Consider the following 15,768-nt stretch of genomic DNA (forward strand, 5'->3'; position numbering starts at 1 on the left):
AATGGCATTAACAGCATGATGGACTTTGACCTGGCCCACAGGGAACGTAAGACAGAGTGCCAATTGCAGGCATGTTCAAGTACAGTTCCGACCTGACAGGGCAATGCGGCTATCTTTCTTTTCTCCCATTTCTGAACACGTGGCTATGCTGCTTTAGCTGCAGACACCGCTGGGAGTAACTATTGTAAACATCAGCAAAGCTTATTTCCTGGATGCTCCTAAGATGCTTGGGTACCCACCAGTTTTAGAACTGACTGCAGAAATGTTAACAGGCACCAACCTAGTCTCAGCAGATCTTCTAACTACCTGTTCCTTCTTCTCTTATACGGTGTCCCCAACACACTGTGAATCCACAGTTAATCTGGCCCCAGCCTCTGTCTCCCAACCTGACATAACACCTATCCATTACTACATACTCTTTGCAGTACTCTGGTTCTCAGTATTCAAAACAGTTGGAAAGAAGAAAGGATATAAAATTCAAGATCTCTAGAGCTTCCGAACACTGCACCTGAGGGTGATCTGCCATAATGACTGAGTAAATCAAACAGAACAAACAAAAATCTTCATTACCACAGAAACTGATCAGTGAGCTAAAATACTGTTGGCACGGTCCCCATCTCAGTGGATTCGCCTCTGAGATATCCAGAACCTTGAAGATAATGCTGTTATTAATTGCTGCAAGTCTCAAAAGAGTAAGAGTGACGAACAAAGGAAGAAACCATATGGTGACCTCAGAGAAGTCTGAAAAAGGCCAGGCAGCTCAGGTGGAGAGAGATATTCCCAAAGATTAGAAGGCAAGAGCAGACATTGTTTTCCTTCACTGAATACTTGTAGGGGCTTTTAAGCCCTAGAGTGGAAGATGAAGAGGAAATGGATTGTAATAAACATCTCCCACTATCTTTGGCACAGAAGGCTCAGACTTTCTCGTGCTTCACAATGCTTCAGCACATCGAGAGCAGCAGTTTGCCTCGAGTCCTTTCCATATAACCGAAACCAGCAGCTTCTGGATTACAGTCTCCTCTGATTCACGTGACCCAAACACAGGCTTGAACTACCCCATTCCTGCTCCCCAAGTTCCTCTGAGATCACAAGGAGGGAGGCCAGGGCAACAAACAATGAAGAACTCCACTGAGCCAAATGGTGGAAGCTTCAGAAGTCAGATATCTCCTTCCATTTTATTGAAAATTCCCCTGCTGGCACTCGTTTAAGCATTTGTACTTTTAGGAAAATAGATTGTTTATTGTACCAATTTGCACGTCTGTTACTTCTATCAAAAAGCCAAAGTATTTTCTGCCAAGCAAAATATTCTCTGCCATCTCTTTTAATATCCCTACAGGTCTGCAGACTCCACATATAGGCAATAATCTGTCCAGGCCAGTAGGCTGCAGAACTACATCAGACTGTACAATGAAAGCACATCTGACATCCTCCTGGAAATGTGTAGCATGTGAACCAGCACATATTGCAGCACTGTTTCATAAAATGACCTCTTAAAACTACTCACATATTCCCCTGCTCCTCAGCAATTCCACCAGTTCCACTACTCTGTACAAAAATAATAAAAGTGTACCAAGCCAGTTACATAAATGTTGATATCTGTCTCAAATAATTTACCTGTCATTCTATGAGGAATTATTAAAAAAATACATAGAAAATGCTAAGCAAATGCTGCAGAGCACAGAAATAGCCCAGCAAGCCTAGGTGTTGAGGGTATGCTGCCATGTCTGTGGCAAGCAACAAAAAAGTGTTCAGCAGGGTTGGATTTATTAGTCTGGGCTTAGTGCAGCGTTACTGTTATTTCAGGAGGGGAAGGGGGACCTGTTATATCAGAACGAGCTTAGTTTGTATGTTCCAACATAAAAATATTCTACATCAAAAGTAAAACACTGTATATTCCTGAATACTGAAGGAATGCACAAGGCTGCTGTAGGACTCCTTCTCATTTGCAGCATGTACAATCTACATGGTTAGCTCATGTGACGGCACTAGTTATCCAGAAAATGCAGATCATGAGTTCCCACTACAGCATCCCAATAGTGGGAACAATCCCACCTAGAAGGTTCAAGAGCAGAATTTATCTACGATGCTGGATATAATCCGAGTGAGTCATGCCTTCCCCCAAGTACTGACGTTCCTACAAACATACTTTATTCACTGCAAAGCGAAAGCTATCATTTGCACATGGCTATGCAGCATACATATGTTGCATATCAGGATAAACCCAAGCCAAGCCTATTTAGAAGTAAACCGCCAGAGACACGCTGTCATTAGACAAATCCCAAACTGCATGTCACAGGGAAGAAGAAAGTCTAAGACACTGCTATACTACTACAGCTCAAGATTTTCTGTGAGAGCAGGGTATCGGTTAGGTGTGATTTATTCTGGGGAGATAATAATCGCTAGGTACATGCAAAGAAATATTGGATAAGCAGTGGGAAAATAAACACGGTCACATTTCAAGAAATTTGGAATGGATGTTTGCATCAATTAAACTGAGGTGTGTTTTTATCTGCACGTTTGACAAAAATTATGCTTTATTCCAAACAGGCTATTGAGACTATGCAATGATAGCAAATATATTAGAGAATAATAAATGCCGAGGCTGCTACTTTACTTTTCCAATGGGCAATTTTGAGGTTTTGTGCAAACTTGATTTTCTTTAAACAATTTTCTGATTGAGATGGTCATTCACAGTAATACCTACACCTACTTGCTGAGTTGTGCTACGAACATCCATCAGCTCTGCACAATGTGTAAGAGACATACGCATCAGCAAGCCAGGTAATTCTTTGCAGGGTGATAAATCAGCATACATGTCTTCAAGCTCAAAATTAATAAGTGCACATAATTCTTCCTAAGTGTATCTGGCAATTTGAAGCACGGTGCAGCACATACAATTCAGGATGCAGGAGACAGGGTTTTTTTACTGAAATGAAAATGCAATATTTCATGCTTAGATTTGAAGGAAGTATAGTTTAATAAAATAAAGCTTATGATTCAAGTCACTCTTTTACTTCAAAACTAATTTATCGTACATTTTACACATATTGCAAGTGATAAACAACAGCCTTGGATAATTACTTTCCTTACAAAGTGTGGGAATCAAAGGATATGTTTTAGATGTGTGGTCATAGAGATGACTATGCTGATAAATTGCAAATAACCAGCCTAAGAGTTGATGATGTACCTTCTTTGATAGCTGTACTCTTTATAAATTGTCTTCTCCGTTACAGTCTCAATGGGAGAAAAGCACATAACACTAGGATTTTCAGTGCGTGGGTTTAAATTAAAAGAAAATTTGGCTGTGTGCAAGTATAACTGCTAGCAAGGAGAAGAGAACTGTGCTGGTCACTTACCAACTATTTCGATATATAGGCATGACAGGTTTTGTTCACCAAAGCTAATACTAGTCCTGGCAGCCCGGTTAGAATCCAACTCAATTTGAAGATCCTAAACAGAGCCTGCAAAAATTTGTGGAGGGTCAGGGAGCAATTCTTCTCTTCACTTATATTCAGCCAAGCCCTACATGACATCATTGAAGGACAATTTTGTTAATTGTTTTCCAAAATTAATTCACATTTTTCCCATCATATTACAGGTAAGCTGTGGCAAAAAATACTGCTGTTTACAGCATAAGGCACAAACAGCATCCCACCCAAATGCTCATACAGGCTTGATCTCGCAAGGGGCCATGTAATTACCCTTCAGTGAGAGGTAACAGGGGCCACTTAAAGCCAGGAAGCCTGACAGAGATTTCCTCTATCCAGTATCTGAGGTTTAAGTGATCAACGCTCTGTAACAACACACAGACTCTGAAAGGTTCAGTCTTCACTCTCCAATGTTTTTGGAAGGCCTCAGCACTTTGTAGGAGTAGACACATACTTGGCAGCAAATACCAAAACAACTTGTTAGTGTTGCCAAAGGCAAGCTGGTAACACATTTTGTATGATTAAGGCTCTGGGTCTGTGTTAACACACTCACTCGTGTGCTCCTAGCACATTATTTTGCAGCATCCAATTAATTTAGCAAGAGTCTCATTTTGAATAAGTAAGCTATGCATAGCTTTAATTCCAATTTGTGCAGGTTTAAGGAGAAGGTTAATATATAGTTCTTTAACTTCATCAAAAGATTTCTGGTTTTCAACACTCTGGCCAAAAAAAGCAACGGTTCAATTAGGGAAGGCTTCCTGTTTGAGAAGCTGGCTGTCTACCTCAGCCTTCTTCCCCGATTCCCATGCTACAACCTTTGGCTGCTATTACCAGCCTCTGACTCTCCAGCTTCTCCTAGACATAAACATTTTCCATAACTGGATTCCTTGTTTGAAAAACTGGAGTTCAGACCATAGAAGGCTCAGCCCATGAACAGTGTCCTCACAGAGGGAAATTAAGAAAACACTGGCTCTTACTGGGCTGCGTGTTCCCCTCTCTCTCCTGCCACTATCTGTAGCTGAGCACCCCGAGCTCCACTACAGAGCTGATTTCCTCCCCTTCGGGGATTCAACGCATATGAACCTTAGTGATACAAGATTTGTCTCCCTGAGTTTAACACTGAAGCAAGAATTCATCTTAAAACTGTAAGGCGCAACACGGTAAGAAAACCCATGCAATTTGGAGGCAAAAAGTTCCTTTGCATCTTTAGGGGGATTCAGGAGAATCTAACCTGATTCCTGACGGCCTCTATTTCCATTATTCTGCTGGAAAGTGTTATTAGCTGCCAGAAGGATCTACCCTGGTTAAGACTATGACCTGTGGCAAGCACTGTTCATTTAGGCTGAATAGAAAGCAGTTAAATTAAATGGTATTTTGGTTAGTGATAGCTAAAGGCTGGGGAGGCATGTGGCAAAGCTGTATGTTTGATCCATATGCGACTGCTCAAACAAAGCTGTGTCAGACAATACCACTAACCCTATTAGACAACAATAGAAGTTAAAACTCTTCTAAGACTGACTGGTATTATGTCAATGCAGTTCAGTGTCTTCCATGCCCTAACTGCAACTAACAAACAGTTAAAACATGTATTTCTTCTAGAAAATTAAGCAACATTCTGTTGTCTTCAGCACCATTGCTGAAAAATAGTAACTCTTCAGCTGTGGCCTCTGTAATCATTTTTACTTACAGATTTCTACTTGTAAAGTGGGATTAATGCCTAAGTTTTTAATATAATTTAGGGCTTATTAGCCAAGACATACTAAATACAGGTCAACTGCCATTCTTGCCTGCTAAATGTATGATTGTTTCAAATGCAGACAGGCCATCTGGTAGCTGCTGCATCTCTGAGGAATTTATATTTTACTGCCAAAGCCCCAAACCTCCACATACTGCAGAGCGTGGATCAGAGAAACATGCTGCCGCGGTGAGAGCCTGCACCGGGGGCTGAGCTGCCCCGTGCCACAGCAGCCCTGCATCTTTTAACTGATGTTAAAGATGTGGGCTGGTCTTTCCTCTTTTAAGGGTTAAATTATTGTAATTTCTGACTGGTGGAAAGGGGTATCTTGCATTTTGTATTTTGGACACTTCTGTAGAAAAAGTAATTTGTTCTCATTTCTGCCTCATTGACTGCACTGTCCCTCCTTTCCGAATGTACCCTGGGTTCCATTCAAGAAAACTAATGAATGATTTAAGTAATAATAGAACTACTCCTGTTCCCAATTTCTATTTCCAACATGCAATGACTGATGCCCTGTTTGGCAAGTCTGCCTTAGAGCAGCAGTAACATGTAGGGTAGTTTAAAGAGGAGGGCCATAAAGATGTCTATGTTCTTCACCCACTCTTGAGTGTTTTGGGGATTTAACACCTCTAGAATTTTGAATTTTTATTTTATCCCTCTGCAAGGAAGTCGAGCGTAAATGATACTAATGAAAAATATTTTGGTACTTAGATCTCCCACAGTGGTATCGATAGGAGTGCTCCTCAGTTTGGCTTGTGGTGACACCACAATGGTAGCACCAGAGCCCATGTAATTACCGAGGGGAGCGTGCCTGCCCCGGGGAGCACCGTCTGGCCAGGGGGTACCGTCCAAGCAGAGAAACTAGTTATTAACCCCACCGTGGTGTCCGTAGCTCCGCACAGCTCGTGTAGCAGCCTGTCAGCGGCACTGATGCCTTCCTGCTAAGCTGCGATTTTGGGACAACGGCAAAATTCTGGCGAGCAGATGACGCTCATCAAACCCGTACGTCTGAAGAGGGTGCTACGCCTGAGCCTCTGCGTTACGAGCCAGCCTTCCTCCGGGTGCGGTGAGGCGGCTTCTGGAACGGGCTGCCAGGTTGCTCCGTTAGCGCCCTTGACCTGCGGTGAGGCAGCACGACGCCCGTTTGCTAGCTCCCACTCCGGCACCCTCGCTGGAGCTGCTTTACCTACAGCCCCACCTCGCGGCAACAGCGCGGCCAGGCCGACCTGCCTTCCCTCCGCCCCCAAACCGTCCGCTCCGCCCCACCCCGTAATCCGGTGGCCGCCGCACGGCCACGCACGCTCCCGGGCGCAGTGTCAGCCCTCTCGGGGCCAAGTCCGGGCGCTCTGGGGACAGGAAGGCGCTGCGGCAACAGCATCTCCGCCACTGCGCCTCCTTCCCCCCGCCCGCGGTTCTCAGGGGGCTCCTGCGCGCGCCCGGCCGTTAGGGCGGCCCCGCCCCGCTCCGCGTGGGTTCAGCGCGCGCCAGCGCCTGATTGGAGCGCCCCGGCCGCCCTGTGGCCCCTTCTCGCGCCGGCCCCGCCCCGCGCGCGCGCGCCCTCGCGGCCCTTCCGCCCACTCCATTGGCTGCCGCTGTGGGCGGTGGTGCCGCGGGTCCGCCGGCAGCGCATGCGCAGGGGTGCGAGGCGGGGGTTGGAAGTCGTGAAGCCCGCGCGCGGCGGGGCGGCGGCAGCGCCGTTGGGGCCGTCGGCCGCGGCCCTCGCTCCCTCCTGCCCTGCTTTTCTCTCCCTCCGGCGCCGTTAGCCGCCGCTTCCCGCGCTGCGCATTGCCTGTGCGCGCACGCCCACCACACCCAAAATGGCGAGCAAAGAAGGTACGAGACTCCTTCTTCCCTCTTCCCGGCTGGGCAGTGGGGTGAGGACGTGTGTGCCGGGGGGGAGGGTGTGTGCGGGCGGTGTGGCGGGCCTGAGGAGCCCCGCGCTTCCTCTCCAAGGAGCTTCCGATAGGGTGGTAGCAGGGGTGGGGCGGTTGCAGCTATCTTCCCACCGACTGCCCCTGAGGGCGCTTCGGGACCCCCTCTCCTACCCCGCCCCCTCCCTGCTATAGCTTCTGCCCGTGGCGGTGCCTCCTCCCTCCCCCCGCGCCGCGGTTCAGCGGCCCCAGAAGTCCAGCACCTGGTTCATCTCTCTCCCTTCCCGCAGTGCTGGAGGATACGGTGGAGGAGCGCGTCATCAGCGAAGAGTACAAGATCTGGAAGAAAAACACCCCCTTCTTGTACGACCTGGTGATGACACATGCTCTGGAGTGGCCCAGTCTCACCGTGCAGTGGCTGCCTGATGTGACCAGGTGAGAGAAGGAATGAGAGGCCTAGAAGGTGCCAGGGAGGCACTGGGCTCAGCTGATGATTTGCTTAGTTTGCAAAGCAGGAGCTGAGGCTATGTGCAATTGCTTGTTCTGCTGTTCTTTGTGTCTCTTAACCATATCTGCTAAGTAACTTGAGGATAAAAACCATGCAGGAAAAGAATAATTTGGGTTAGACTCCTCTTTGTGAGCTTGTAACACTTTATTTTGCTTAGAACTTTAAAAACCCCTTGGGTATGCAGAAGCTCTGGGGGAAGAAGTCACAAGTTGATACTTCACAGAACTCTAGCTTAGCCTCGCAGAAGATGTGAGGTATGAGGAGAGAAATCTTTCTCAATTTATTGATACATAAGAAACCTAACACTCTTCTATTGTTAATTCTGATCAGAGAAATCTCTGTACTAAATTAGCTTTTTCTTGAAGACTGTTTTTCCTCATGTATGCTACAGATTACTATTCTGTAGAAGCTATAGTATCTGTCTCTGATTTTTTTGTTTGTTTGTTTTAAGTCTGGACTTACTTAAGAGGATATTGTTCTAAGACTGGTGCTTCACATCCTGGTTCTGTCCCTGGCTCACTGTTAACTTCACATTTTCATTTTCCCGTTCTTCTACCTCCCCTGAAAATTGTGGGCTCACTGGTTTATTTCTTAAAGAATTTTGAAGATGGGGATAGATTATGTACCAGCTACTATAGAACTTCAATTGTTGCAGTAACTGCTCAGGGCTCCATTGAGGTAGGGTACAAGGACTGGGTCCCTCATGTTGTAAACTGGGTACAGCTAGGTTTTAAAATATTTTACGCGTAAAGTTCATGCAATAATCAGAGGATCGTCTCTTTCCTCTTTAAAATTCCACCTTACCTATGTGATGTTATATTTGGTGGTTAGGTGATGACTTAATTTTGTATACCAGAATATTTGGGGAAGGTGTTGAGAGATGTGAGCTAACTAGTGATGGCATGGAGAAAACGAAGTGGGGATTTGAGGGTGTGGAGCCCTTATGAGGAACACTTCTGCTTGCCTCGTATTTTGCAGATTGACTTAATATTCAGTTTAAAATGTGGTATTTCCAATTATCCAGTGTCAAAAAATGTAAGCCATTTAAGGCAAGGACTGCCTCTTTGTATGGCACCTGACATGATGGGACACCTGTTCCTGATGCAAGTAAGTGCGTGTGCATTGTGTGTCTTTTGTTTTGTTTCTTTCCCCCTCAAAATGTATGATGATGTCTTGGAAGTGGTATAGTAATACTTGGTTTATGGTGCTTTGTGATTGCCCAAATGATTCCTGTTTGCTTGGATTCAGACAGCCTAATTAGTTTGTTGCTTTCAAGAATGCAGAAGTTGCTTGGTGTTGACTGTTCACATTTTTTTCTTTCAGAGATAAATGGCAATGCCCATCCGGCCTTTTACGTAGTACTAAATGTTGCATTTAATCACCAGAAGAGAAATTTGATTCTAGTCAGCTAGGATTTGTGCAGTGTTTAAAAATGAGCTTCTAAAATAAAATAATAACTGGTAAAAGCTTCTAAAAGAAGTAACTAAAATAGGTTGCCACTTGTCCTCAGTATTTGTGTTTTATAGAAAGTAGTACTGATTGTTTTCTAAATCAATACTATGCGGCTGCTAGGGGAATTAGAGACAGAAGTAGGTATTAGTTTCACCTTTAACTACTGTGCAAATTGCAATTGTCCCTTTCAAGCCATAGTGGCAATGTTTACTGACTTGTATTGTCACTCTAGTTTTGCTGGTTGTATCTTTTGCTTGCTTATGTCGGAATCTATTTCAGAGTCTCTTGCAACAAAAGAAGGGATATCTTACACGAGTCTCTCTTTTCTAGCTCTCTGAAGAAGTTTGGATCTTGAATGTTATTGATGCTAGCTATCAAACTTCTGGAACTAAGCACATGATTTTATTCCATGCATTTATTATTCTAAACAGGCCAGAAGGAAAGGATTATGCTCTACACTGGCTGGTTTTGGGAACACACACGTCTGATGAACAGAACCACCTGGTTGTTGCAAGAGTCCAGATTCCCAATGATGATCAGTTTGATGCTTCGCAATATGACAGTGAGAAAGGAGGTGGGCAGCACATGCATTCTTAGATTATGTTTTAGCAGTGACATTACTAAGTGTTCTGTCCAATGGTATTCTGACTTTCTGTTAAATACTAAAGCTGACATGTACTTATCAGCTCACGCTAATTCTAGATCATTAATTCATTAATTCTGACTGAAAAGAGAAAACTTCTTATTTCAGAAGAACTTAGGTAACATCGTGATACACAATCCCTACTAGTATTTCTACTGCCTCTGTCAGTTGTGGTGAAAACTGATAAGCATCTACCTCAAATAGAGACTAAAGCTCTGAAAGAGTTTGTATCGTAGAGGATTCAAAATATCTAAAGGGTTAATGCTGTTGTGTCACATGGTGCTAGTCTTTCATAGGCTTTATGGTATTATGATAAGATGCTTACTACTGTTTCTTGGAGTGGGGGAGATGGTATGAAATGCTGTTTTATGTTTAAAATAGTTGATAGGATAAACTGACCTTTTTCTGACAAATGTAGAGTTTGGTGGCTTTGGATCTGTGACTGGCAAAATTGAAACAGAGATTAAAATTAACCATGAAGGTGAAGTAAACCGTGCTCGTTACATGCCACAGAATCCGTGCATCATTGCTACAAAAACACCATCTGCTGATGTGTTGGTATTTGACTACACTAAACATCCTTCAAAACCAGGTGGGTCAGACTTCTTGAAGTTAAGCAAAATGCCTCTCGTCATTGACGGGTAAACTTGTATTTAACTGTAATTGGGCGGAGAGGTGATGGGCTCTGGAATCCAAATAAAGCAGCACATATCTCTGCTGACTGCCTGGTCATGCTCAATATCGTAAGAGAATCTTGGTAGAAGCAGCACTCTGAAGAGACTGATGTATAAAATATAATTATTGCAATGGAAACAAAGTTCTTAAGTGATAATGACGCTCCTATGGATTGGTGTGCAGGGTGAAGCTAAATGGAAGGAATTTCTTCTCTTTCAGACCCAAGTGGAGAGTGTAATCCTGATCTTAGGTTAAGAGGGCACCAGAAGGAAGGCTATGGCTTATCATGGAACTCAAATTTGAGTGGACATCTTCTCAGTGCATCAGATGATCATGTAAAAACCACATCTTTTCCCCTATTTAAAAAAAATCAAACCAAACAATTCCTCCTAATTTATGCTGTAATAGATAGTACAGAACAACTGGGTTAGTGTAGCTGTGTATTGTTATGTGGGAAGGCTCTCACATACTGTAATTATATTTCTTAATGCTGTCAGTTGACTTTAGGCTGTAATCAACAGCCCGTTCTTTGTAACACTCTTGATGAAGTAAGAACAGAATGTTTTTGTAGTTGTCTGCTGGAAGAAGTTGTATAACAACCCTTTAAACTGGCTTGGGTCTGAGACCATAAATTAGTAAGACTCTCAAAGATCAATTGAACTAATAGCTTACACATTTCTTTGTGGACTTTAAAAGCGTAAATTGCTTTTGTGACCTTACAAATAATCCTTTGGCCTTTAATTTGCAGAAAGCTGATTGATAACTTAGCTCACATCTCATGGCATACTAAGTGTTCCTTTTCCAAAACAGCTGTTTCAGGAGTGTCATCTCTCTGTTTATATGTAGAATGTGATTATTTATTTATTTGAAAAATAATACAGTCAGAGTCTGCATGACAATGGAATATGACTCTTATTTACAGACTGTGTGTTTATGGGATATAAGTGCTGGACCAAAAGAAGGCAAAATTGTTGATGCAAAAGCAATCTTTACTGGGCACTCTGCAGTAGTAGAAGACGTGGCATGGCATCTGCTCCATGAATCTCTGTTTGGATCTGTGGCGGATGATCAGAAGCTTATGATGTAAGTTGGGGTTAAGCAGTTTCTGGATAGTGCCTGCTGTGTGCTGTCAGTGGACCAGTCCAGAGCAAGTGGATAAAAAAAAAAAAATCTGAATTCTGGAATGATCTCATGTAGGTCTTTAGTGCAACCAACTATAGTAATGCTGTAGAATCACTGAAATATGTGTGTCATTTAATGCATTTACATCACTTGAAAACAAGATGTAATTAGTATGTATGTCAGCTTCCTGGTGTGAACTGCTCATGTACAACAAATAAAATACTGAAAAGCTCTGAAATAAAAACTGTAGCTTCAGACTTAGGTTTAGTAATAGTGTAGTCTCTTCAACTAATGTGTAGTGTAGTGAAAAAGAACCTGTGAAAACTTATATTTGTTCACTTTCGCTCTCTCCTCCCTGCCCCTCACCCTCCCCTAAACCCTTCATTGCCACAGTTGGGACACAAGATCTAATACCACGTCCAAGCCAAGTCATTCTGTAGATGCTCATACAGCTGAGGTCAACTGTCTGTCCTTCAATCCTTACAGCGAGTTCATTCTAGCAACTGGTTCTGCTGACAAGGTTTTTACTTGTGTATACTTTAAATTCATAAGTATTCTAGATGATGGTTCTATAGCCATTAGAGTAAAACCAATTTCTTGTTACTTCTCCCAGACAGTGGCTCTATGGGATCTTCGAAACTTAAAATTGAAACTCCATTCTTTTGAGTCTCATAAAGATGAAATTTTTCAGGTGGGTAAACTTTTCTCACAAGCTGTAGGGAAAAAAAACTAGAAGAGTACTGACTTGGACAAGAACATGTAGATTTTCATATGGTGACCAACCATAATAAAAAAGTCTGTTAAACATAAAATAGTGAATTTTGGTTCAACAAATACAGACGATACCACGTAGTTTCTTTCTGCCTTTCACCACTTGACTCTGAAGCAAGTAGGCAGCAGCTTATTCCTAAAAAGATACCTGGAGTTTGCAAGTACCTTCAATACAGGTAGAAGGTTTCTCTAAAATCTCTGCCTGTAGAGAGGACTTGGGTTCAAATCTAGTATTGTGAATCTGCCTATTTAGTAGGTACAAGTAACAATGAATTTTAGACAATTAAATTTCATGATATGATAAATCTGTAACAGCGAAATAACATTGGTTGTCCAGTTTGAGAAGCCTTAAGACTTTAAAGCACTCTATTTGAGCTATAGAATATCCTTTGTGCTGGAAGAAACTGATTTATTGAGTATGGATGTTGAAAATTAGTGGCCAGGTGTTGGTGATGGTTATTTAGGATACGCTGAAATTAGTAACTGTTGTAGTCAAGTTGTTTTCTTTCAATAGGTTCACTGGTCTCCTCATAATGAAACAATTCTTGCTTCAAGTGGTACTGATCGTCGGCTTAACGTATGGGATCTAAGGTGAAGAGCAATTCCTTTCTTTTAGTATATATGAACAGATGATATATTAAAAAAAAAAAAGCTGCAAACGTACTTTATTTGGAAGATGTGATTTGTGATGTTTTCTAGCCTGCCTTGCCTGCTTAATTCAGACCTGGTCTTTTGGGTATACAGTAGAAGCAGCACAGGACTTGCACGTTACTACTCTGCAAGGATTTCTTGCTGATAGACTTGTTTTCTGTTGTCTTTAGTAACAAGTGATTTCTGCCTCCATGTGCTTTGCAAATTAGATTCTATTTCAGTAATGGTAACACCAAACAGTTGATGTTTTATACCTGAGGTTATTTGACAGTGATAAAAACCAATAGCAAAAGCAAATACTGGAAACAAAGGCTAGGAACTGTTAAGTTAAGCTGATATAGGATGCAATTTTCATTATTAATAAAAAATATGAACTGCTGTCTTCCAGTAAAATTGGAGAAGAGCAGTCTGCAGAGGATGCAGAAGATGGACCTCCTGAGCTGCTGGTATGCTTTTGGTCAGGCTTCAGTCTGCTGACACACTACATGGCCATATGATGCCTTAGGACTGCTACTAGAACTGCATCACTTCATAAATCTTTTCACCTCCCTGGTTTTCAATCCATTGCACTAACTTGCAGTAGGCTTCCTCTGTTCAGTTCTGAAGGTAGTGACATTTTTTCAAAGCTGTACTGGATGTGATTTACACATCTTTATTGTTGAACATATTTATAGTTTGGCCATGTGCTTGTCAGTACTCTTGTAACTAAATGCGTGTAAAGCCAAGGCCTCAAATTGTTTATCTTGCGTTAGACGAATTAGGTCCCATATAACTAGCCTTGCTGATGTAAAAAGTACAAAGGGTTACGTTTTGTTCTGCTTCCTTAGGGAACAATTAAAAATGCTCATAGTTTGGTTTCCTCATTTCCTGTGCAACTGTATAAGTGCTCAGATGATTAGATGAGGTAATGGATATAAAATATGGCCAGATTTCACAGCCCAGCCTTGTGTGAAGTAGCACCATTTTGAGGATGTCAGTCAGCTGTTGCTATAACAATATGAACTGTCGCCTTAAATGCTGTCTCGGTGATTGCATCCACGTCCATAAGCAATGAATGGAATGCACTGTTTCACACGCATCTCTACCTCTGTACTCTGAATCTCTAGTAGCAAGTTTTCCTTCTTGGTGTCGTCAGCAGCATGATGAGTTTAACTTTGGAATCTTGGGTTTTAACAGATTTCTCTCTAGAGATGAAATGGCTTACTGAAGCTTCTGGGTTTTTTAACAGTTTATTCATGGAGGACACACTGCCAAAATTTCAGATTTCAGTTGGAATCCTAATGAGCCTTGGGTAATCTGTTCTGTGTCGGAGGACAACATAATGCAGATATGGCAAATGGTGAGTGTCACAACAGCTCTTGAGTTGCTCTGAAGCAAGTTGCATAAATGAAACTGAAATCACTTCTTAGGGCAGCTTGTGCCTTCGGTGACTGAAAGTAGTCTGTTCCCCTGTACTTCCACTCTTCAAATGCAGAGTAAGACTTTCAAAAGAAAACAAAGACTAAAACAACCTGAATAAATGCAGCTGCTAGCCACTTCTTCACTCCGAGTCTTAGGTACTAGTTAATAGAATAAACGTGGTAGTTGAAAACTTAAATCCAATACTAGCCAAGACTTATTCTTAGCCCCCCACCACCCCTGTGCATGTTGACTGTGAAGCAAGATGCTTTCTCACTCTCTAGTTAGCTCATATTATTTTACATTACAGAAATTTGATCAGTTATACCCAGGGAAGTGGTTGAGTCGCCATCCCTGGAGATACTTAAAAGACGTGTAGATGTAGTGGTGCTTAGGGACATGGTTTAGTGGTGTACTTGGCAGTGCTAGGTTAACAGCTGGCCTTGATGATCTTAAAGGTCTTTTCCAACCAAAACAATTCTATAATTCTATGAAATGTGGAATAAAATCACTTGGGAATAACTTAAGTTTAAAAAAAAGTAACAGACTTAAATGTCCATCACAAGTCAGGCTTTCAGTTTTTAATACCTGTTCTTAACTTGTTTTGTGTGCTCAGACTGAGGTTGAGATAAGTCCAAGTAAAAATGTTCACAGTAAGGAATGAAATAGCGAAGGCTTATCCTGCTGAAATAAAATCGTGCAAGAAGACAACTGCTGAAGTCTAGCCACTGCATGCACCTTCCTAAATTTGGCTGCCCTTTAAGTAAAAGCAGGGAAAGGGTCCCTTTAGGGCAGGGGTGATGCGTGTGCCTTCTTGGCATTATCATGTTTTTTTCTATATAAAGTGTAAAAGATTGTTTAAAAACAATTGTGTCTACCACTTGTAATATTTTTGTGTCTTTAGGCAGAAAACATTTACAATGATGAAGAACCAGATATAGCAGCAACTGAACTGGAGGGTCAAGGAACATAACTTTTCTTCCTCAAGGAAATACTGAATGTGACATAGTAATATAATTTGATTACTATATACACTAAAAAAAACCCCAAACCCAAAACCAAACAAAAAAGCCCCCAAAAAACCAACCGAACAAAAAAAAAAAACAACCAGGCACTGGGCAGAAGCATTACATCAAAACAAGAGTACTCTTAATTGGGCATGGAAAGCTTGTATAGTCATGTTGTCATGGGATACCCTTGGTTATTTGGGCACTTGGAGCAATTGTATACTGTACAGCAATTAGCTTTTAGGGAAAATGAGAATGACCTAATACCTATGTCTATATTTTTAAACAAACTTAGTGGGTTCCTGTAAATAATGGTCAAATCCTCACTCTTTCCACTCAGAAAGTGTGCGCACATGCAAAAAAACTTTTTATTAATATGTAAAAAGAGCTTTTCACTTTTACACAACAGTTTTGGATTGGCTTTGCATAAATAAAATTTATTAAATAAAGTGTTTGGTGTGTTTGGTGTCCATTGACATAAAGTGAATGCTTTTTTGCCCAAAT

At 42.1% G+C, this 15,768-nt stretch overlaps 1 protein-coding gene across 1 annotated transcript; it reads left to right on the plus strand.

Moving 5' to 3' along the window:
• Window positions 1–6,778: 6,778 nt before the first annotated feature.
• Window positions 6,779–15,364, plus strand: RBBP7 (RB binding protein 7, chromatin remodeling factor). Its single transcript, XM_054827219.1, has 12 exons — window positions 6,779–6,999; window positions 7,328–7,472; window positions 9,429–9,571; window positions 10,059–10,232; window positions 10,535–10,650; window positions 11,238–11,398; window positions 11,831–11,957; window positions 12,051–12,128; window positions 12,723–12,799; window positions 13,248–13,305; window positions 14,088–14,198; window positions 15,162–15,364. Exons 1-12 carry the CDS (start codon window positions 6,984–6,986, stop codon window positions 15,228–15,230), a joined length of 1,275 nt encoding a protein of 424 aa, XP_054683194.1. The 5' UTR covers window positions 6,779–6,983; the 3' UTR covers window positions 15,231–15,364.
• The last annotated feature ends 404 nt before the right edge of the window (window positions 15,365–15,768 follow it).

Source organism: Grus americana, chromosome 1 (assembly GCF_028858705.1).
Source record: "Grus americana isolate bGruAme1 chromosome 1, bGruAme1.mat, whole genome shotgun sequence".
In the NCBI taxonomy this organism is placed as follows: domain Eukaryota; kingdom Metazoa; phylum Chordata; class Aves; order Gruiformes; family Gruidae; genus Grus; species Grus americana.

Bases quoted from the DNA above. Each gene is read 5' to 3' on its own strand.
- RBBP7 (XM_054827219.1), top strand. The intron at 12,129-12,722 runs GTGGGTAAACTT...TTCTTTCAATAG, and splicing joins ATAAAGATGAAATTTTTCAG to GTTCACTGGTCTCCTCATAA. The intron at 13,306-14,087 runs GTATGCTTTTGG...GTTTTTTAACAG, and splicing joins ATGGACCTCCTGAGCTGCTG to TTTATTCATGGAGGACACAC.